General features: G+C 45.2%; 1 protein-coding gene across 3 annotated transcripts in view; it reads right to left on the bottom strand.

The window, feature by feature from the left end:
• Positions 1 to 6,605: 6,605 nt before the first annotated feature.
• TBL1XR1 (TBL1X/Y related 1) overlaps positions 6,606 to 22,396 on the bottom strand; it is a 172,160-nt gene continuing 156,369 nt past the window's right edge. For all 3 annotated transcript variants that reach the window (XM_028731607.2, XM_028731605.2, XM_028731606.2), the window contains exons 8-16: positions 20,707 to 20,770; positions 20,446 to 20,543; positions 18,871 to 18,931; positions 17,970 to 18,091; positions 17,212 to 17,286; positions 14,799 to 14,926; positions 12,876 to 13,041; positions 11,390 to 11,491; positions 6,606 to 9,515 (exon numbers count right to left, since the gene is read on the bottom strand). In XM_028731607.2, the coding sequence (XP_028587440.1) occupies positions 9,489 to 9,515; positions 11,390 to 11,491; positions 12,876 to 13,041; positions 14,799 to 14,926; positions 17,212 to 17,286; positions 17,970 to 18,091; positions 18,871 to 18,931; positions 20,446 to 20,543; positions 20,707 to 20,770 (843 nt within the window). In that variant the 3' untranslated portion in view covers positions 6,606 to 9,488. The remainder of the gene's footprint in view (positions 9,516 to 11,389; positions 11,492 to 12,875; positions 13,042 to 14,798; positions 14,927 to 17,211; positions 17,287 to 17,969; positions 18,092 to 18,870; positions 18,932 to 20,445; positions 20,544 to 20,706; positions 20,771 to 22,396) is intronic.

Genomic DNA, 22,396 nt, shown 5'->3' with positions numbered 1-22,396 from the left:
ACTTCCTCCCATACCCTCTGACATTTCTCCAATGAAAATAGGGATGTCCTAAGGAAAAGTGGGACCTTCCAGGATCAAATCAGAAACCGGGATGGCTTCTGCAAATCTGGGACTGTCCCTGGACTGTAATAATGAGAGTGGGAGGCATTTGTTTTGTTACTCCAGAGGATCCAGTTCAGATTAAAAGAAAGTGGGACTTTAGCTAAACAGTAGGAAGAGCCTCCTAATGATACAATATGTTCAACAATGGGGCAGACTGCCTCAGAAGATGGACTCTCCTCCATTAGAGGTCTTCAAGCAGGCGTTTGGTGGCTGCTTATCGAGGTTGCCGTGCAATGGATTTCCTGCATTGCTACGTCTGCACTGTGCATTTGAGGCGTTTTGATATCACTTTTAACAGCCATGGCTTCCACAAAGACTCCTGGGAAATGTAGTTTGGTAAGGATACTGAGAGCTGCGAGGAGTCCCTCTTCCCCTCACAAGAACTAGAATTCAGATTTCATTATCATGCCACTCTGGGAATTGTAGTTCTGGGATGGGAGCAGGAGTCTCCTAACACCTCTTTAGTTGGGCCTTCACACACACACACACACACACACACACACACACACACTTAGCCTTTTGAAAAGCTTTGGAAGTAAAACTGCATCAACTTGCAAAGTAATGAAGCACAAGTGATTATTACATGCCTAGTGAGATCCAAGAACCCACCTTTGCCAAAATACTAATGTCAGATCGTTAAAAAGATGAGCAGAGGCAACATTGCAGAAGAATCACATCAGCAGCTTTAGAAGAAGAGTCCACTAATCATCTCTGGAGACCTGAATTGAGATGAATTGCGGCAAGATGAAGTTTTAAGCACGATTTGAAAGGTGGTACGGCCTTTGCCACCTTCTCACTAAGAGAGAAGCCAAAGAATGTGTACACACATGGTGATGATCTTGTAAGCGGCTTACAAGAAACTTGATTTGTGCTTTTAAAGTGAAAAATTGGAGGGGGGGGGGGGACATCCTTCGGTGCTATTAAACTGGGTTAAATTAGCTGCTCCTGTGCTAGATTTAGTTCCTGTCCGATCTTCATGAGCAAAAGAGGAGCTCCACTTGAAGAAGCATCTTTGCTCCTGAGCCAAAAGCATCAGGGTAACAAGTGAGTTAGGTAACTGGAGTTAAAACCCACCCATTGACTTAATTTACTAAAGCACCAGCTAAATTGCCACAGGGGCACAGCAAAAGCACCGTATGCCAGGAGCACAATTCTAGTGGTATAAGTCCTGTGGAAACTTAAGACTTCAGTTCTACCCTAATAGGGTAGCCGTGGAGGGAGCACAGTAAATAGCAACCAGAAACCTAGATTAACCCCCTTCCCTTTTTAGAGACAGGGTAATGTATAGTCTACGAATATATAGTTTTACAGTGGTTGTTGTAGGTTGTTGTTGTCTGTCTCTAGAGAAAATGGAGTGCGCCTCCAGGGTTGAAGTCAAAAGTGCTGTACTAGAAGCATCACCAAACTTAAAAATGGAAAGTGTAATGCTGGTGGTCAACAAAAGAGGTTTAGAGACTCTCAAAGGAAATCTAAAAAAAAAGTAGTATAAACACTGACAACTGGGAAACACTGGCCTGCGAGCGCTCCAATTGGAGAACAACCTTTACCAAAGGTGTCATGGGCTTTGAAGACTCTCGAACTCAGGAAGAAAGGGAGAAACGTGCTTGGCAAACCCTCACCGTGATCAACTCCCAACCGGAAACCTATGTCCCCACTGTGGAAGGATGTGTGGATCCAGAATTGGCCTCCACAGTCACTTACGGACTCACTGTTAAAACTGTTCATGGAAGACAATCTTACTCAGCTACGAGTGAGCGCCAAAGAATCAGCAAGCTGGCTGCATCGAAATGATCTCCCTGGAGTAGAAGCTCTCCCTCTCAGCCTTGCTGATGTGTTTCAAAGGAAGGCAGAGCAATATGTTTTGCACCTGAGTTGCCAGAAAGAGACGTGCAAGGCACCATCCAACTATATTAGGGACTCTCCTCCGGTTTTACTCCTTAGTCTTTTCTTCTCCTGAAGACATCCCACAAGGATAACCAGTGGTAAAGTCAGTTTCAGGTCACAAAGTCATAGCATTGGCTCAAGCTCAGAGTAGGATTCAGTTTTAGGTTATACAAAGCAGCACATAAGCTAAGTGTAAGGATAAGCCAAGTTAAGTTCCAGCTTTTTGGTGAAATCCAGATCAGCTTTCAAACTGATTGCAAGTTGCAACTTTCACTTAACGAACCCGTGAGTTCATCTGCAGTGTAGGCTTGGTTTAAGGCAGGGGTCTGCAACCTTTAAGACAAAAAGAGCCACTTGGACCCGTTTCCGAAGAAAAGAAAAAACTGGGAGCCGCAAAACTCGTCATTATAAAAATAACCTTTTTGTCACTTTTTTATTATTTCTTTGTTTGACCCCTCAGAATTACTCCTCCTCATAGAAATAAACGTTAAATTAACAAGTTACCTTTTTTTGTGTGTGTGTTCTTCACTCCCCTTCAAAACAGTGACCAGCGTACATGCCCCCTTTCAATGCAGTGACCAGCGTACATGCCCCTTACAATGTAGCAGGTGGGCGGGAAGGTGACGTCGGGACGGTGCGTGACTAACGCACGCACCGCCCCCATGCGACGTCACAGCCAGTACAGCGCCCGCCACAGTGTGGAGTGTCGGGGCACACAATGTGCCTCCTCCCCTCACTAGTATCTGCCCCGGAGCCGCGGCAAAGGAGTAAAAGAGCCACATGCGGCTCCGGAGCCGCGGATTGCAGACCCCTGGTTTAAGGTTATCATATCCCTGTTTAAAGTTATTGAGTGTTTGTTTTTGTGTTGATTTATTACAATTCTATTTTGGAATTGCCATTTACTGCTTTGTTTTCTTTGATGGGTGAGCTGCCCAGAGGGCATTTGTGTTGGACGGTTTGGAATAAATTTTTACAAACTAAAAGTGAAACTGAAGGTGTAGAGACCATATAGCCAGCATCGTATCAAAATATATTTTATTCTGGACCTCTTTCAGATCTGATTCAAATTACACTTGTCAGAGCAATACAATGCAAAGGGGGGAACTGCAACAGAAGAAAAAAAATGTGCCTAGAAACAGTTTAAGAAAAGGGCTTTTGAGAAGACAAAATCATTGTGATGTGGAACCAAAATACATCATAAAAGGTGTAATTAACATGAGTCCAGGACAGTATAGAACATCTATATCAGTCTTCTTTAGACAATAAATCATGAAAACTGAACAATAAAAAGTCTTTCTGAACAAGTAAAAAAGAAAAGGAAAAAGAACCTGTCACATGGGCTGGTTTTACACTTGTACAACATTTGTAAATTTAACTGGATATATAACTGAAGAAGTGATGAAGACATATATATTTTTATCCAGTGCTATAAGTAGGCTCACAGAAGTAGACCCAAAATATTAGCAACTCCAAATCGGAACCTCTTTTTTTTTGCATTTTGTCTTTTTTTTACAACTACAATGTCAAAGTCAGGAGAGAGAGTAGTAGAAGGAAAAGAAGAGTTTACTTTTGTATTATAGGTGACTGACTGACTTCCCGCGGCCTGTCGAGAGAAACGATATCGCAAAGCACACAGGAGAAGCAACCACGAAACAAGAGTCTGACTTCCTGAATTCATCCACAAATGCAAGAAACAAACCCAAAATAAAACTATAGGAGAACATTCAGGCTTGGCCACAATGTTGGGACTGACCAACCTTGCATCGTCGAACCCAGCTGTTTTGAAGATCCTGTGTCGTTATGGGGCTGGCAATTAAAGAGACGCCAGTTCACCTTACAGGATAACCCTGTCGTAGCTTCAAGAGTCTTCTTCCTCAAGAAGACTGAAGGCTCCCGATATCAAACCTTTGCTGCTGTCCACCAAACCGAGAGGCTTATCCAGAAAATGACTCGTTTGGCTCATGTGCATGAATCCCGAAAGGCAGGAAGCCAGCAAATTAAAGGGTTTTTATTTTATTTTTAAAAACTCAGCATGGAAAGGAGGAGCCACGCAGGTTTTGATGAATTGGAGGGATGGAGGGAGGTGGGGACTGTCTGTGCATTGAATGCACATCCACCTCCTTTTAGATCCAAAGTATGGATATTCTCTCTCGCTGGCTTGGTATCCATATGCCATAATGCTGCCCCCTTTCTACCAATTCTGGAAGTAATTACTAAATTAAGCCAAATGACTATGGCAGGCAGCCATTTCCAGATCCCCTTGCTCAGCTTGTGAGATTTTCGGCTCGCCGCTTCTGAAAGTCAACCTTTGCAGTAAGTTTGTTCTCACCTACAGTCGGCGGGGGTCGTTTTCCCTTTGGAGATAAGGATTTCTAATCACGAGAGATTGTGGAGCAGATCCTCTATATTTTGCAATGCTTCTTGCCCCCCTCCCTCGCAGAAAGGGTTTTAGATGAGTTCACGTCTCAGTTACAGTAGTCAGAAAAAAGGAAAGGAAAAAACCATACCGCCCAATTTCAGAAACACATCTAGGGCTTTGTGAGCAAATTTAGAATACTAGGGCAATGCATACATTAAAAGCCGACCAAAATAGTGGTACTGACCTGGTGTGTACTTGGGATTATTTATTTTTCTCATTGGCCAACCAAATTATCATTGCTCTTAGAATACGCTGAGACCGATTTAAGCCCCCGTCATATTTTCTGCCAGCAGGACGCTTTAATGATAAAACCCATCAAAGATGGATCTGGTTTTAGCCGAAGCCTCACTGACGTGTACCTACATGTCAGTTTCACCAAGGCTTGCTGTTGAGACTGAGACTGCAGTACAGCTCCAATCAATTTCTCACCATCGTTATGATGGTTTGGCTGAAACTTGCCAGGCATTTTGTCATCCACGCAATGCTTATCAAAACCATACTCCAAACTTTCCCCTCTTAACATGTAGTAGAAAATGCCACTCAAATGCAAAAGCCAGAGCACTTACTGTTCCCAAACCTAACCCTGCGGAAAGCCATCTAATTAGACTTTAATTTGATTTTGACCTGTTTTCAGGAGGTAATTTAATTATTGTTTGATTTTATACCAATGTTATATATCTGATGTTAGCTGCCCTGAGCCTGACTTCGGCCGGGAAGGGCGGGATATAAATAAAAGTTGTTTTTTAAAATTATTAGTATTATTGCATTAACTTGGGAAGCTTATTTCTAAAAATGACTTTCCATGACCACTGATGGTCATGATGCCCCTCTATAGATGTTCTTGCAAGAGATGCCCTAAAAGTCAATTTCAGGGAAAGAGTACAGTCATGGCAAATGCATCTCCCCTGTAAAACACATCACCGTTATGAGTGAAAGACAGGGTTGAAGGCCCCAATATCTGGGGGCTGACCTCAAAGAGGTCCAGATGGTGTAGATTTTCCTCCCTGGAATTCCTGTATAGAACGATTGGCACTTGAGAAGTTCCTTCTAGACATGCCGACCTGTCGTCCCCCGTCAAATGCTGCCTTTTACATGCTCATCTCATGCTGAAGACGAGAAGCTGGTTCAGAACTGGAGCAGCACTGTGGCACATCGATAAGAGGACAGCAGCAAAACCACGGGCAACTTCAGGGCTGAGGTTCGAGCAGCCCACGCCTGCGAGAGACCGCAGCCAGGTGACGAGGGCCGTTTTCCCCGGCCCTCGTGATCTTATCGCAAAAAAAACACCCCTGCGCCGTTAGCTGGTTTTCAAAAGCAGCTTGCAATTTAGTGAGATGAAGAGGCTGTAGTCTCAAGAAAGGTGGTAGTGGGAGGAGAGGTTTTTGGGGGAAGGCTCATGGTGCAAACCTATCTGAAATTTTATTCTCTGGAGTGCAGCCGGGGGGGCTACAGTCTTGCGAAACCTACTGCGTACTCTCAACCGTCACAACTTCAGTGGGAATAGGTGCATAGCACTTGGGGCAAAAGTTTGCAGCTCGGGTGTTTCGGCCCACGACAATAACGCTCCCCTCTTGAGTGGTGCGTGGCTTTGGAGTTTGGGATCCGGCCCACGTGATCTCGAGAGAGAGAGAGAGCGGCTGAGCATCTTCTGGCCCCCGCACATGTATACACACACACAACTGAACGACGACCTTGAATTGTGTTAGAAGCAAAAGCGGGGTGGGGGAGGTGGGAGAAGGGGGAATCAGCCCACGATTTGGTGATAATGAAGCCTCGGTAATGTCTGCATGCTATCTCGTACGTAGGTGGCTAGAATCAAATCACAAAACAAACAGGAAAAAACCGAAATGGAAAGAAAAGCAGCTAAACGGTTGCAAAACCAGAAATGTGGACGTTGCTGAGGAATCTTGCAGCTGTGTCAAAAGAGTTTCAACACCATCAATGTTTTTATACAGTTTTTTAAAGTCCGCTGAAATATCCGTTCAACAGCTTGTATGAAAAATGAACAGACTGTCCATATCAAAATACAAAAGTACTATCAAGAATCACCTCTGACTTTTTTCTTTTTTTTTAGATTTAAGTTCAGTGCAATTGACATTTGCGTTGCTAAAGGGGGGAGGGAAACGGGGGGGGGGGGGGGAGCCGTTTAAATATATTCAAAACAAAAATCCCCAAACACATTTGTGTCTATTTCTGGGAGCACAGTTTAAAATTATTGCACAGATTTTTTATTTTATTTCATTTTACATTTTTTAAAACTTTTTTTTAAAAATTATTTTAATAATGAGAGGTCAGCAACAGTCCTGGACCTCCAGCAATAAAAAGCACAAAAAAAAAATGTTCCAAGTGCCAGATATTCAACAGGTTAAGAGTTTCATACATATCAAAATTCACAGGGAAATTGTTCTGAACATCTTGAGCCTATTCCCAAACCATACAAACAGCTGGTAGAGAGCCGTATCAGATGACTGACTGCCCTTGTGGGTATAAATCTTCCTTTTGCTTGTTTCGCGTTAAGGTAGCAACTCCCCCATTAGTAATAACTGATGTGTTTGTGTGTATTAAAAGTAGGCTAAAGTGGTTGCCATGCCGTGTAAGGCTGAGCTGGACTCCCAACTGCCTCAAAACATGGTTTCGTGTGCACAGAAATCAATGCTAAAAAGCCCAAAACGCCATCGGCTAAAAAGAAGAGACCAAAAGCTGCCTTTTCTGTGTTAGGATCAATCTGCAACGAGCTATATAAAGCAAAAGTGGGGGAACTTGTGGCTGTCCGGATGCGGCTGGGACTCCAACTCCCATCAGCCCCCAGCAAGGACGGCTAATGGTTATGAATGATGGGAGCTGTAGTCCAGATCTGCAGGTTTCTGTCTAGGGCTTTGTTATCGAGGGGCAAGCGGCAGAGAGATTGGGCCGGTTGAAGCGGACTCCAGAGAGAGGAGGGGAAAATTCGCTTTGAAAAGGGGCGGGGAATTGCATGAAAACACTGCGCATCAGCAGTACTGGAGGAAAATCTGCTTTCACGCCACTTTTTTCACAAAGCAGGGGCGCTGATGCTACTGGGGTTTTTGCTATACTCAAATATGTGAGCGGAGAGCAGTTCTGCCATGGCCACCTCTCGCTGCAAGGAATGGAAAAGCAATGTTTGAGATAAGAAACACCACATTGGTGGTGGTCGTATTTTTTGTGCTGGATTTTGTGGGGGATGGGGGGGGATGGAATATGGAAATTATGGAATGGGAGCAGCAGGGCGAGAGCCACGCTTCTGATAGAAGTCAAATTCATCTTGAAATAAATCATGAAACAATTCTCAGATCCCCCCCCCCCCTGCTGTTTCCTTTCAGATCTAAAAAGGGGCCACAATTCGTTTTGAACTTTTGCCAGTGCCAAGACTGGTTCGGCACAGGCGTAAAAACTGCTCTCTGACACATTTTGGATGGACAAAACATCTCCAGTAGGACGCTTCCGTAAGCAAGCAAACTGCTTACCTCATCCCAGTATTAGCAATGAGGTGGCAAATACATTTCTGAATTTTTTTAATAATAAAAATAAAAAGGGAAAAAAGTGTGTGCATGTGTCTTGTGTCGGGCACCTACTCACCCACCCCAAACTCAAAATACTTTTAATTAATTTGGACTTTGGTGACACTAGACATCTGAGAAGGAACAGGCGAAGAGTTGCCCGGATGTTGTAGCAGAAAAAAACCTCGCCCAGGTGAATTTGAGCGCAAACCAAACGATCCGTTTCCCCTCACATTTCTTTCCTTCTTCGCAGCAGTTGCGCAGTTAGGGCTCTAAGACTATAGCAATGGGTTCAAAGAAACTGCCAAGCTACAGCTAAAGCAAAAGTTGAATTAGTCCTGTGCTGATGTTTTGGAATGTCCATGCCTTGGTGGAACCAGGACTGGTGCAATCCAGAGCCACTCCTTGCAGATACACCACGGCTGTGTCTGTGTGTGTGCAGGTCCCTATGCAAATATAAAACGTAACACACAAACTTCAGGTGGGAGCAAATGGCACAACCTTGATCCCTCCATTGTGGGCATGTGTTCCAAAAACCAGAGTGTCGATGTGTGTGTATAAACACACCCCTGCACTTTCTTGATTAAAACACACAAAAACAAAGTAATGTACCCTATGATGTTTGCCTGAAATGTCTCAAGTAAGGGACGACTGCTTTTTGGAACACACTTTTACAGATATATTTATACCTAAAGGCCGAGCCACCCCAGCCCCCTGGCCTGTGAGCCCATGAGTAATGGATCTTACGTCGATGTAAAGGAATGTCAAACTTACAATGTTCCGAGAGGTTCTGCTTTGCGCTTCCTTGCCTCCCTGCCTGAGCTGTGGACAGGGAACCACAACGCCTTCGAGATGTCCCTACACCTTTAAAATAACGCATTCGGAAAGGACGGCTGCAAAACGTTACACACACACACACCCTCCCCAATTCTGAGCAAAAATAAGGGGGTAGGGGGTGTTAAAAGGCAAGGTACACAAAAACTGCTCGCCCGCTATGAAGAAAGGAAGCCAAAAAAGAAAGGAGGGGTGGAGGGATAGGGGAATTCCATTTTTTAAAACCTTGAAGAAGGGAGGGGATGCAGAAGGAGGGGGGAGGGAAGGAGGGAGGCAGCCACCTGAAACTTCCCCCAATTTGGTACACACAATGAGCTGCTCCTCTACAGTTACATTTCTCTCTCTCTCTTTCTCTTCCTGTTTAGTTTAGTTTTTTGTTTTTCCATTTCCAAAGATGCTCACATGTTATTTTGGGTGGGGTGGGGTGGGGGCACAGCAGATTCCAGCACTTGGTGAACAGGCTTCACAAGCTGTGAAAAAACGAAAAAACAAAAGAACCCAACAACCTCTTGTCGTCTTCTTCAGGGTGTTAATCGTTTGCCGTGTGTCTTGTCTGTTTTCGCTTTTTTTTTTTTTTAATACACAGTATATGTATATAATTCTTTCTCGGGTTTGGCTGTAGTGGAACTGGCCATGGTTCAATTGGGACTATAGCAGTACATGGGTCAAGGGGACAGTCATTTTGGCTATGTACACATTCATAGTCGGTCCATGGCTTCCAACTAATAGCGCTATTTCCGTAGGTCTAGTACACAAACCTGCAAGGGGGAAGGAGAGAAGGGGTGGGGGAAAGTGGGGCGTTAAGAAGTCTATGAAACAACAGATTAATCCACAAGAATACACATTACTTCTTAAGAGCATCAGTTGCATACAACAGAGAAGAGGCCGATTGTCGCCTTCCACAGATAGGATATCTCTGACTCATGGGTGCCAGGGCGTCGCAGGAGGGGATGAAAAATTCATGTTTTTGCCCTGGGCCTATGTGTACTCCCTCCCGCTATTAGCAAGCACTGATACTGAGCATTGACAGCTGAGAAACAAAGGGATGCCTCTAATGTAAAGGTAAAGGGACCCCTGACCATTAGGTCCTGTCGTGACCGACTCTTGGGTTGCGGCACTCATCTCGCTTTACTGGCCGAGGGAGCCGGCGTTTGTCCGCAGACAGCTTCCGGGTCATGTGGCCAGCATGACTAAGCCGCATCTGGCAAACCAGAGCAGCGCACGGAAACGCTGTTTACCTTCCCGCTGGAGCAGTACCTATTTATTTACTTGCACTTTGGCGTGCTTTTGAACTGCTAGGTTGGCAGGAGCAGGGACCGAGCAATGGGCACTCACCCTATCACGGGGATTCGAACCACTGACCTTCTGATCGGCAAGTCCTAGGCTCTGTGGTTTAACCCACAGCGCCACCCGCGTCCCTTTGCCTCTAATGTAGCGCTAGGTTAAAGTCACTCGGCAGTATTCTTTCGTTCTGATGGCTAAATGTTATCTGCCTGCAGAATGATGCTGCACAAGGGAACGCAGAAGTAGCTTGCTAGTAAAAATGCTGTATGCACGACCCATTGCATGGTGAGCTTCACGCAAAACGCATTTGCATCCTATGCTGCACAACATCAAAATTTGCCCGTCTGCTGGCACAAGAGTCCTTGAACTAGCGGACAGGGAGCTCCGGGTGCAGCCCAAGATGGCGGCAATCAGGACTCTTACAAGAGCCCCAAAGTTTCCAGAAGTACTAAAAGGCCTTTGGGAGGGGGGCAAAAAAAGGGGAGCCCCAAAAAACCTGAGCCCCAAAGAGGACTGAGCATGCTCAGTGCCCACAGAATGCTAGGTGTCTTTTAGTAGGAAAACGGAAAGTTTGGAGGGGGAATGGGATGGTGTGCATTAGAAAAGGGCATGGCTGGCACCCTGAGCTTGAGCGCTGCAGCATTTTGTTGCCGGTCCTCCTTGCTGTACACACTGCTGAGTTAAATGGATGTTGGTAGTGAACCTGAGCGTTCTGCTTTTTTTTTTTTTAAACAAAACAGAGAAAGTTTTCTCTTGTTCCATGTGCTTTATGGAGGAATAATTTCTTCTGTAGTCCGTTTTAATCAATTTTACCCGCTTCTTCCCCACATTTGCATGCAGTCATGAGAATCTCAAAAGAATGATTGGAAATTCTTGTTTTGCGGTAGCGCCTTGGTTGGAAATGATAACATTTGAACTCTCTGTGTCAAATCTGAATAGGCGTGGCAATTTGCTTGTCCCTGTAAGATGCGGGGTGAGGTGGAGGCAGAGTAACTGGACCGTATTTGGGGGCTGTCAGGAAACAAGAGGGCAAGCAGGAAGACCCGTCACTGTCTCCACTCAAACAGGAAGCCGCTAATGGTCTTTCCTGTTTTGGAGGGTCCAACGGACAACCTAGTCGGGTGTAGTTGGTCTAAGCCTGGGAACACTTCATTCACTACCTAAGGAGATGCGCCAATGAATGCTTACTTTTTCATTTACTGGTTTCATGTAACGTTGCATTAAGTTGTAGTCCCGCCTAGCTTGTCACACAGCAATGGGTCTTCTGGCTTGTTTTAAGAAGCCTCTACATTTCCAGGCCCACTTGGATATTCCAGGAGTGACAAATTGCAAGAACCTGTGTACTTACTGAACCATCTGAAGCACTCGCTCCAACTTTGTCTCCTCCTGCATTCCAGCAAACCTCAAAAATGCCTCCTGTTCCCCGATAACTATGCACTAGAGCACCCGTCTGAAAAAGAAAGAGGGGGGGATAGAAAGCAATTAAAATACATTATCATCCTTGTTAATATAAACACATACCACTTGATTTTCTGTAAGTATGCATGCATTCGAAACCACCTACATTCTGAGCACATGGACCATTCTCTGCAGTGCCTTTCTGTGCCTGTGGGGGAGACAGAGAGCTAGGCGGAACTCTATGACAGGCATAGGCAAACTCGGCCCTCCAGATGTTTTGGGACTACAACTCCCATCATCCCTAGCTAACAGGACCAGTGGTCAGGGATGATGGGATTTGTAGTCCCAAAACATCTGGAGGGCAGAGTTTGCCTATGCCTGCTCTACGAGGTCACTTCCCTTTGCAAGTGCCATGTTCTAGATCAGGAAGTCACTGCTGATCACAAGGAAGGGGACAAACAAATGGAACAATGTGTTGTGCTCAGCCTGTTTAGTGCTTCTGAATTTAGCCCAGAAGCAAATTGGAAACTAGCGCAGATGAGCTCAAAGATTTTATATGCCCTCTCTTAACAAGCCATAGCATTTCTGCTTAAACAGGACTTCTAATATGTTTTTCGGGAGCCGCCAGTCACTATTATAGTCCAGCTAGCAGGTTATCAATACGCATAGACCCGGGGGGGGGGGGGGCATATGCACAATGCAAACCCTTCTGGTTCCTTTTAAAAGCGCCTCTTTCGCAGGGTCAATTCTGAAATAACACTGTGCTAATAGAGATTTTTAAAAGCAAGGGGAAAGTTACATGGGAACTAGTCTTCTGAGACTGTATTTGTGACCAGGGAGGGTCTGACTGGCACGCAGGAGTCCATTTTACGAACCTATCAGTTCACCTTAAAAAGTCATTTCTGTGCCAACGATACAGCTTCCGGAAGAGCCAACTCTTGCTTTTGATGTTCCCCTCATTCTTAAATAACGCTGTTTGTTCAGACCCTCTTAGGGCAGAAATCCTAACTGCGTATTGCATTTTAATGGGAGCCCTGTGCTTGGAAACATGCTCTCTCTCTCTCTCTCTCATAAACATTGGGGAAATCCTTGGTGCAAAGGAGAGGAATGGCTGGGAGAAAGAAAACAAAATGCGCAAGGTTCCCCGGGCATTCAAGAGGCAGGCTGGACATGAATGGTGAGGACTACTGTTGGGAGGTTCAGCAGCAATAAAGGGCCACGTTCCCTATCACCAAGTGTTGCCATTGTAGAAGCAAGGAAAAGACCCCAGACACCCTGAAAGGCATCATCATCATCATCATCATCATCATCACTTAGCCCCTGATATTAAAAGCTGTCCCGGCAAATCCGACTGAGGAGTGTGGGGCAAGAACCCTAAGAAAGAAAGGAATTTGAATAAAATAGCTAAACACAAACAACCGCCCAAGTAGACGCACCTGTGTATTCCAGATGTGTACACATTTGTCGAAAGAGCCACTGGCCAGATACCTGCCGTCAGGACTGAAAGCTACGCTGTACACAGGTTCTTGGTGTTTCGTCAAGGTGTGGATGCAGATCCCTCTGTCTACATCCCATAACCGAACTGTAGAATCGAAAGATGCACTGCCGAGAAGGGAAAGAACGGGAGGGGGAAGCAATTGCTGTCATTTCAATATTGATTTTAGAATGTATTTACCTATGCTTTATTTCTTAAAAAAACAAAACAAAACCATGCACTGGGGGGAATTAAGGGTGGAGGAAGAAAAGCAAAAGAATAAGAGGAGTGCAGCAGAAGAGGTGTAGCAGAAAACGTGCATTTAAAGGGCTGATCTTTCATAATCAGGGCTGTGTAGGTGGCTGCCCCTGTAACAACCCCCTTGGACCCTACAATCGTAACTGTATAGACTTTAGCTTCATTATTATAACGACCTGTTTCATTATGATTAAATATCCACATCTGGATTTCCTCGGGCTAGTTGGCACTTACCTACCATAGATTCCGGCATATTAGGTGACTGGGTGTATAAGACGACCCCCCAAATTGGCAGCTGCCAATTTGGGGGGGTTGACTTATACAGTGGTGCCCCGCAAGACGAATGCCTCGCAAGACGGAAAACCCGCTAGACGAAAGGGTTTTCCGTTTTGGAGGTGCTTCGCAAAACGAATTTCCTATGGGCTTGCTTCGCAAGACGAAAATGTGTTGCGAGTTCCTGCAGGGTTTTTTTCCTCCCCCCCCCCTTTTTCCCAAGCCGCTAAGCCGCTTATCAGCTGATCCGCTAAGCCGCTTATCAGCTGATCCGCTAAGCCGCTTAACAGCTGATCCGCTAAGCCACTAAGCCGCTTATCAGCTGATCCGCTAAGCCCACTAAGCCACTAATGGGGTTGCTTCGAAAGACGAAAAAACCGCAAGATGAAGAGAATCGCGGAACGGATTCTTTTCGTCTTGCGAGGCACCACTGTACGCCCAGTCTTATACGCAGCAGCTTTGCTGGGCAGCAGCAGTGGGCGGTGGGCTCCACGCCGGGAGGAAGCTGCCCAGCTCCCTGGCGTGGAGCCCGCCGCCCACTGCCGCTGCCCAGTGAACCCATACCCGGCGTATAAGATGACCCCTGACTTTTTAGAGGATTTCTCAGGGTTAAAAAGTCGTCTTATACGCTGGAATCTACAGTAGGTTGCGAGTATTGCAGCGTTCTGCAAAACAAGCAGTATTCCAAGAAAAGGCCTACGACATTATCACCCTGGGGGCACTCCTGAATTCGGTCACATCCCCAACATATGTTTAAAGTGCATGGCTTCACCCAAAGAATCCTGGGAACCCCGTTTGGTTAAGGAAGCCGGGAAGTGCAGAAAATGGAACAATGTGTTGTGCTCAGCCTGTACTGTACTGCAGCTCTGTGAGGGATAAGCTACAGTTCCCATGATTCTTTGGGGTGAGAGGAAGTCATGGGCTTTAAACGTACGGTGCAGACGTGACCTTCGAAATAGGATGAGGCACTTGTAGCTGGCTCTGTTTGCCCTCCAAAGGAGAGCAAGAAGCACATGCTCAAATACACAAATGAGAATAATAGCAGGCTTCTTGGAACATACAAAGGGTTGAAATGGGGACAAGGAGGGGTGCACATACAAGCCCCGTCCAAAACTGCCTGGGCAGCTCTTCTGATCTTTCTGCAATTGGTGGGAAGATCTGAAGAAGTGTGTGCATTTTAAGGTGTTCAATTGAGCATGGTTTGAGACCTCCCCATGAGAGGGAGGCCCATCAATCTGTGGACCCCGATTATCCCCCTTCGCATAGGGGGAGTCCCCACAGTTTAAACCTTCATGTCCTGAGGATGAATTCTGATGCCTTAGCATAGCTGCTGTCTCCCCCCTGACAATATTACCTTGCTAACATAAGATTGGCATTTGGGTTGTTTGTTCCTGGCCCCGTAGGACTCCATTTGATAGTATAAATTTCTTTGTTGTGTGCTTGTAGATCGTGGACACAACTATCTTGTTTCATACTCCAGATCTAAGAGAGGTCAAGAGAGAAGAAAAAGCGTATCAACTTTCTGTGCAAAGGGTTTCCCGGCAAATATCGCAACCCTCTTCCTTCCTCCAAAGCAAAGAAACACAGTGCAAATGAAGACACTTTGCTCCGGGGTTTTTTGAGCCCAATTCTCATGTGAACTTGGCACTGCATTTGTAGGAGCTCGGTCACCGTTCTGCAATTCGTTCTGCGCACAGCTGTGGCAATTTCCACAGCATCCAACGCCAAAGGAGGCTCGTCGCGAAGCACTGGAAGGAAGTGCAAAAAATGTGTGGAGAGCTGCTTCACGGAGGCGGCCTCCCATTTGCAGTGAACCCCAGGTGTTCTCTCCTGCCCACCTAACAGTTCGAAAGCACGTCAAAGTGCAAGTAGATAAATAGGTACCGCTCCGGTGGGAAGGTAAACGGCGTTTCCGTGCACTGCTCTGGTTTGCTAGAAGCAGCTTAGTCATGCTGCCCACATGACCCAGAAGCTGTACGCTGGCTCCCTGGGCCAATAAAGCGAGATGAGCGCCGCAACCCCAGAGTTGGTCACGACTGGACCTAATGGTCAGGGGTCCCTTTACCTTTACCAGGTGTTCTCTACAGAAGCAGTGGCGTAGCGTGGGGAGTGCAGGGGGGGCCGGCCGCACCGGGCGCAACATCTGGCATTAGGGCAAATCCACAGGTTAGGGGGCGCAAATCCACGGGTTAGGGGGCGCAAATTACTTGCCTTGCCCCGGGTGCTGACAACCCACGCTACGCCACTGTACAGAAGTGTTGATTTGGAAAGGACCCTGAGGGTGATCTCGTCCAATCCCCTGCGATGCAGGAATCTCAACATAGAATCATAAAATTGCTAAACTGCACATGCTTATGGGATGAGAATGTGCTTTCATAGGACGGAAACCAAAACAAACAAACAAACAAACAAACAAATTCCAGTGTGTGGTTAAAAAAGCTGTAGGGTATCCCTCTCTAAAAACATGCGGAACTGCTGCTGGGTTTATGTAAAGGGAACCGTATTGGCTAGTTATGGACAATACCGAACTAAATGAACCAGTGGTCTGACTCTGTATAGACTCTGCTTCCTGTTCCTTTCGTTGTAGACTATAATCCTCTGGAATTCCTGTTCTGCGTTCTAAAAGGCAGTCGCTCAACCAAGACACCAGGGTGGTATTTAACTAAGTTTTACTCAGAATAGATCCACTGCAATTAATGAACGTCAACAATTTAGGTCCATTAATTTCACTGAGTGCACTCCCAGTAAAATGTAGTTGGATGCCAACCTGGGGAAATACGTTACGCTAAAACAAGTGAAACAAGGGACTGATATGAGCTGATAGCCACACCAAGTGCTTTTTAAAGTCAGGAAGATGAAGCTAGTCAATTAAATTGACTGACAAGTAGAGGTAGCGCATGGAAAAGGAAGGTCTTCCAGCAACACTAAATCTAGTCATTGAACACATAACAAAGCCTCAACCTGCTGGGATTGGGATTAGCAAAGGTGGCTTTAGGAGCAAATTCATGAGGACAGGCTAATCAATAGCTACTGGCCAAGTATCATTCAGTACTCAATACTGGGTAGCAAGCTGTCATGACTAAGGTCTTTGAGGGCAGAAACTGGAACATGCTGGAAGATACTAGTTCATTCTACAAGGTTCTTTTCTTTTTTTACTGATAAGAGTTGGAAATGTTATGTTTTATGTTTTGGCTATCTCAAGGTCACACTGAGCCGGGAGAGATAAATTTGTGCGCTCAGCGAACTGGTAATTCTTTCTTACTTTCATTTTCAACCTTGAACGTTTGCAGATTTCTCTGAAATTGTTTTGTGTGTGTGTGTGTGTGTTTGCCTTTCGTGGTTGTTGTTTTTTTGTGTGTGTGTTTTTGCCTTTCGTGAAAAATTATTCTTTTACTGATGAACCTTTGATTCTGCGCGTTTTATTACTTCCAAGACACATTCACTCCAAATATACGTTTCTGCAACTCTGCTATTCATCAGGACATGGAGTGCCTAGGATTTTAGGCTGATTCCTGTCACAGGCAACAGAGAATGGGGGCATACAAAAGGAGATTTGACTTGATGGGCTGGTCCAGCAAGATGTTTCTTATGGCATTATAGGACACCAGGTCCAATTTTGCCAAAGACGACTAACAACGTTGCCAGTCAAAAGAAGGCCAAAGCCTTCTTGGATACATAGCGATAAACTCCACCTAAGAACGTGACTGAAAAAGTATAGCATAAGTAGTTTATTACAAACCCAGATCACCCAGTGTTGTACATTTTACCTTTAAAGTCATGTCATCGGAACAAGATGCCAGAAGATTACCAGTGGGATCCCATTTGATTGCGTTAACTTCATTCTGAAATTTAAAAGCAAGAGGGAAGTTGACATCTCCCATTTCATTGACATAAGAGGACAGGGAAATAAAAGGAAGGCTCTTCCAACTCAGTAACAACATGGCGGCACCATTAATCCAGAAGGAACAATGCTGAAATTTGATGGAACATGTCTGCCTTGATATTATTCAGAGGCGGGCAATGGATACAGCAGGCTCTATTGGGCTTGGCCCAATACCACTCAGATTGCATCCGAAGGACACTTACGAAAAGGTTTTGCTAATTCAATGGGGCCTCCTTTGGAGGAAAAATGCTTAGCTTAATAACAGCACCATGGCACCATCTTTGCCTATGCAAATTGTACAGTCAATGCAAAAGCAAAGGCTATGCCTCCCCTTACAACCTAACGTAAGAATCTGTAAGTTATTCATAACTTTCAAAAGAATCCAAGAATCCATGCCTGGAATCTGGAACAGATCTGTCATGAACTGATGGGAAACGCTGTGATCTTATGGGAACTGCAGCTTGGGGATGCAGGTCGTTCATGGAAGTAACATGTGGTGCTGGGCTGAGGTGACACGGCAGCAGGAAAGCTTTAAGCCATCCGAAGACAGGATCACATCTCTTAACTTTGCTCCATATGTGCAGCTTATACTGAACAAGTGGAACTCTGCTTCTTTACAAATAAAATAAAAACTATACTTACGGTGTGGCCCTGGAAGGTTTTGATGGGCTTATCTTGGCCTAGTTTACAGACGTGAATACACATATCTGTGCTACAGGAGGCGAATGTGTTGTTGCTCTGCCAGTCAACATCTAACGCTGGTGCTATTGACAGACAGACAGACAAAACGTTAAGCAGAAACATAACCTCCCCCCTGTATTCATGAGCAAACGGTATCGAGGTATCAGCCTAGAGCAGAGCAGAATGTAAAATTCAGAGGGAATTGCCCTTGTCATTTAATTTCATCTTTCTATATGGTTCTTATATACAGTGGATCCTCGGGTTATGTACCGTCCTCCTTACAAACGCTTCGGGTAACGAGCTCCACTAACCCAGAAAGAGATGCTCCTGGTTGCAAACTTTGCCCTGGGATGTGAGTGGAAGTCATGAGCCTTTGGCGCGGCGGCAGCAGGAGGCCCATTAGTGAAAGCGCGCCTCATGCTAAGAACAGTTTCGGGTTAAGAACAGACCTCTGGAACGGATTAAGTTCGTAACCAGAGGTACCACTGTACTGTGGTATTTTTATGTATTGCAATTTTGCTGTTATTTTTACTGATGATAATTTAAGTAACGATTCATTGCAATTGTCGAGAGTGAATTTCTGCTTATTCTTCTATTTGCTGATATTCTGCAAGTTCATTTTAAAGTCTACTGTTATAATCTAACAAATTACTGAATACTACAGAGTGTGGTACTAAATATATCTTATTTTGATAATGTAGCAAAGAGATTTTGTGCACAGTCGTGCTTTTTGAAAAAAGAGGTATGGATAATCTTGATTTTAATCAGGACCAACTGAGCCTTAAAAGGCAGTGTCTTCCACTGTTAATTGTCCCTCCCCTAGTTTTCAAAACTAATTGGTTCTTTGAAAAGAAATACGTACCAGAATGGAAAGGAAACTGCTGTTTGGCTTCTCCAGTATGTGCATCCCAAATAATTGTGGTCTGAATTCAAAAAAACAAACAGCAAAAGACCATAAAATTGCTTTTGTAGATCTCACTCGTTGCTAAAGTCTGCCAAACCAGCATTATTCAGATTGTATGTTTTGTAGGTTTGCTATTTAAAAATGCCCCAAGCAAAAGTTTATCTACCAGACAGGTGCAGCTTACAAGTTTGCATTATTAGAAAGCAGTTCCTAATATCCATATTACTTGTCTGTAATCTCCTAATTAGCTCATCTCCCTTCAAATATTTGCAGGCTGCAGCGTCTGCCTTCAGCTAACCACTTAGTGCCCGACACATTATTTGCACACCAGCAGCTCCCTCCTGCCCCAAAAGAGGTTTCAGGGGTGGGTGATGTGAAGTAGAGAGCGTGCTAAACCCTTTCTCCACCAGCTGCTTATCCACTCTAAATCCAACACAAGCTCCCTTTCCTTTGTGCAAGGTTCAGAACTTGTTTGCCTTCACTGTGACATATAATGACTAGAAAACCTTCATGTTCGTAAGATTAAGAGCTACTGCAAAGAGTATGACTTCTGGCCTGCTTGAGAAATCTCTCTCTCTCTCTCTCTGACACACACACACACACACAGTGATTTTACCCAGGACAAAATTGGAATCAACAAGCTTTAGGCTCATGCGCTCCCTTCCCATCCTTTCTGTGCTGAGAAAAAGACACAGGGATCCCTTAATTTATTTAAAAGGACTATCCCGATTGCCCTTTTCAGAGAGATCCCATGAGTGCATTTATCTGGCAAAGTTACATCAGACTGGATTACCTACCTAGCATTTCCCATAATGGCCTTGTGATGTGGATTTTCCAAGTTAATGTATTTAATATTATTTTTGCTGTAAGTGATAATAACATCTTCTTATTATTATTATCATCATCCTTCTGCCCAGTTAATTGAGGGCACCTTTTCAACTGGTCAAAAGCTTTTTAAGTGATTCAAACCAACTGATAAGACTAAATGCTTCAAGCATCTGCTTAAAACTTCCTGTGAATGTGAAACATACATTTGTCCTCTTGGGTCAGGGAGATCAGTGACAGCTCCCTGTCGAGTGCACACAGCATAGCAAATTTGGGTTTCCTGCTGCAAAATGCATAAAGGAGCCCGTAAGCAAGAAATGGAAAATCCAAGGGGACATGATGCATAAACTGCAGGAAATGTTCTCTACAATTCTCCATATATTTGTCTGCTCTCGTCTTAAGCTGCTCCAGCCTTGGGAGTGTTCACTTGCATTCACAAGTTCGCCATTTGACAGTTCGCCCCCACCATACTTGAGCGAACTGCAATTCCCACTAGTATTAAGAGACCACATTTGTTGTCAAGAATGCTCATAAGTCACCTGCTATATTAAGGCATAGTGAAGATTGTTGTTTCCAAACCCAGACAGGCTCTCACATGGCCTTGCTGTCTTTTTTAATGTTGGGTTTTCAAATCTAAACCGGTTTGGTGTGCCCCATAATTTGATCTCACCGAAATGGGATAATTGAATAAGCCAGATGCCGTCTCACCTTGTCCACGCCTGCGCTCAATATGAAGTTGCCCTTTTTGTTCCATTTTAATGCGAATATGGGACCTTTATGTTGCCCTAACGTGCTGGCGAGATTACCTGGACAATAAAAAGAGCATTTATTACAATTCTAAAATGGGAAAACGAAAGATCGAAACAAATTATGCCATGCACAAGAGACGAAAAAAAGGACAGTGGAAAAAAATTACACAAAATTTCAAAAGATAGAAAAAAGAAGACAACTGAAAAACCGTGTGCTCACCATCTTTAGTCCATATCCTTGCAAATCCATCGTATGACCCTGTTGCTAGAAGCGTACCTTCGCTCTGTGGGGCAAAAGAAGAAGAGAAGAAGAAGAGTTTGGATTTGATATCCCGCTTTATCACTACCCGAAGGAGTCTCAAAGCGGCTAACGATCTCCTTTCCCTTCCTCCCCCACAACAAACACTCTGTGAGGTGAGTGAGACTGAGAGACTTCAGAGAAGTGTGACTAGCCCAAGGTCACCCAGCAGCTGCATGTGGAGGAGCGGGGAAGCGAACCCGGTTCACCAGATTACAAGTCTACTGCTCTTAACCACTACACCATGGGTAGGCAAACTAAGGCCTGATGTCTGGATCCGGCCCAATTGCCTTCTAAATCCGGCCCGCGGACGGTCTGGGAATCAGCGTGTTTTTACATGAGTAGAATGTCTCCTTTTATTTAAAATGCATCTCTGGGTTATTTGTGGGGCATAGGAATTTGTTCATCCCCCCCCCCAATACAGTCTGGCCCCCCCACAAGGTCTGGGGGGCAGTGGACCGTCCCCTGCTCAAAAAGTTTGCTGACCCCTGCACTACACCACACTGGAAAGAGTTAAGAGTGTTATGCTATGCTATTTCGTGTCACAGAACACAGCTAAGGCAGCCAACGTCCTCACGGAGCTTGCTCTCTTTGGGATGAATGTAAACTGAGGGCAATGCGATGCACACTAACTTGGGAGTGAGCTCCACTGGGACTTCCTTCCTAGGCAACGCACTTCAGATTGTGATGTGTGCCATGAAGCTGCATGCCATCTGGGTCCAACCTCCCAAAACTTGAGTCAGTTTTCTTGTTGCCCCTGCAGACTACTTCCTGTTTGCTTGTTTGTTCAGGCCTGCACATTTTGCAACCCCGCCTCTCCCAAATGAAAACAGCACTTCTTGAAGAAATGTAGCCCGTCTTGATACGGTGCCGCTTGGGGGCCTGTGGAACTCCCCTGTGAAATGTTCCTAGTCTCACAAAAATCTTTAATTGGGCTTCCCTTGTAATTTATTGGGCGTTTCCCCAGAGCTGGGCCTTCAAAGCACACCTTGAAATTTCATCTTTTGGGGGTGGGGGTGGATATTGCCAGTCATCCTAGTCCTGCTCATAAGGAATGGTGGAAATATATCACAGGGGCACTGTGGTTGGTGTATTGATCCATAGAGCTAGGAATCTTCTTCTGATGTCTAAATCTACACTGAGGAATTTGGAGTTCCCAGCAGGTGGGTCGCTGTGGCTTACTGGGACAACTGCGGCAGGGAACACAGCGGGGAGGTCACAGCACTGCAGGTGCAATGTCAGGAGACCCAGAAGGCCTGAAACGTCGAGTTTGCACCACACTGACTTCCTAGCTCCACTTCTTCCTCCTGGTAAGCAACAGCCAGCTGCTTTTGGTCATCAACCTTCATGGGGTGGAATCCTCCATCTCCTTAATGGAACTTGTACCAATTGCTCCCTATCTCTCCCCCCCTTTCTAATAGCCTTTTCAGTGCTTGAGAACTACCAACAGGTTTTCTTAAAGCCCGTTCCAATACTATTCCAGGGTGAGTCTTTATTGCACTGATGGGGGTGGTGCGGTGCTGAATCTGTTTAAGGTCTCTTCCCCAAGATACCCCTCTTTCACTTTTCCCAGGTCTGGGGAACCTGACACCCACCAGATATTGTTGAACTG

Source organism: Podarcis muralis, chromosome 6 (assembly GCF_964188315.1).
Source record: "Podarcis muralis chromosome 6, rPodMur119.hap1.1, whole genome shotgun sequence".
Classification (NCBI taxonomy): domain Eukaryota; kingdom Metazoa; phylum Chordata; class Lepidosauria; order Squamata; family Lacertidae; genus Podarcis; species Podarcis muralis.
Note: the sequence above shows the minus strand (reverse complement) of the source record. Positions and strands in the feature narration are given on the sequence as shown.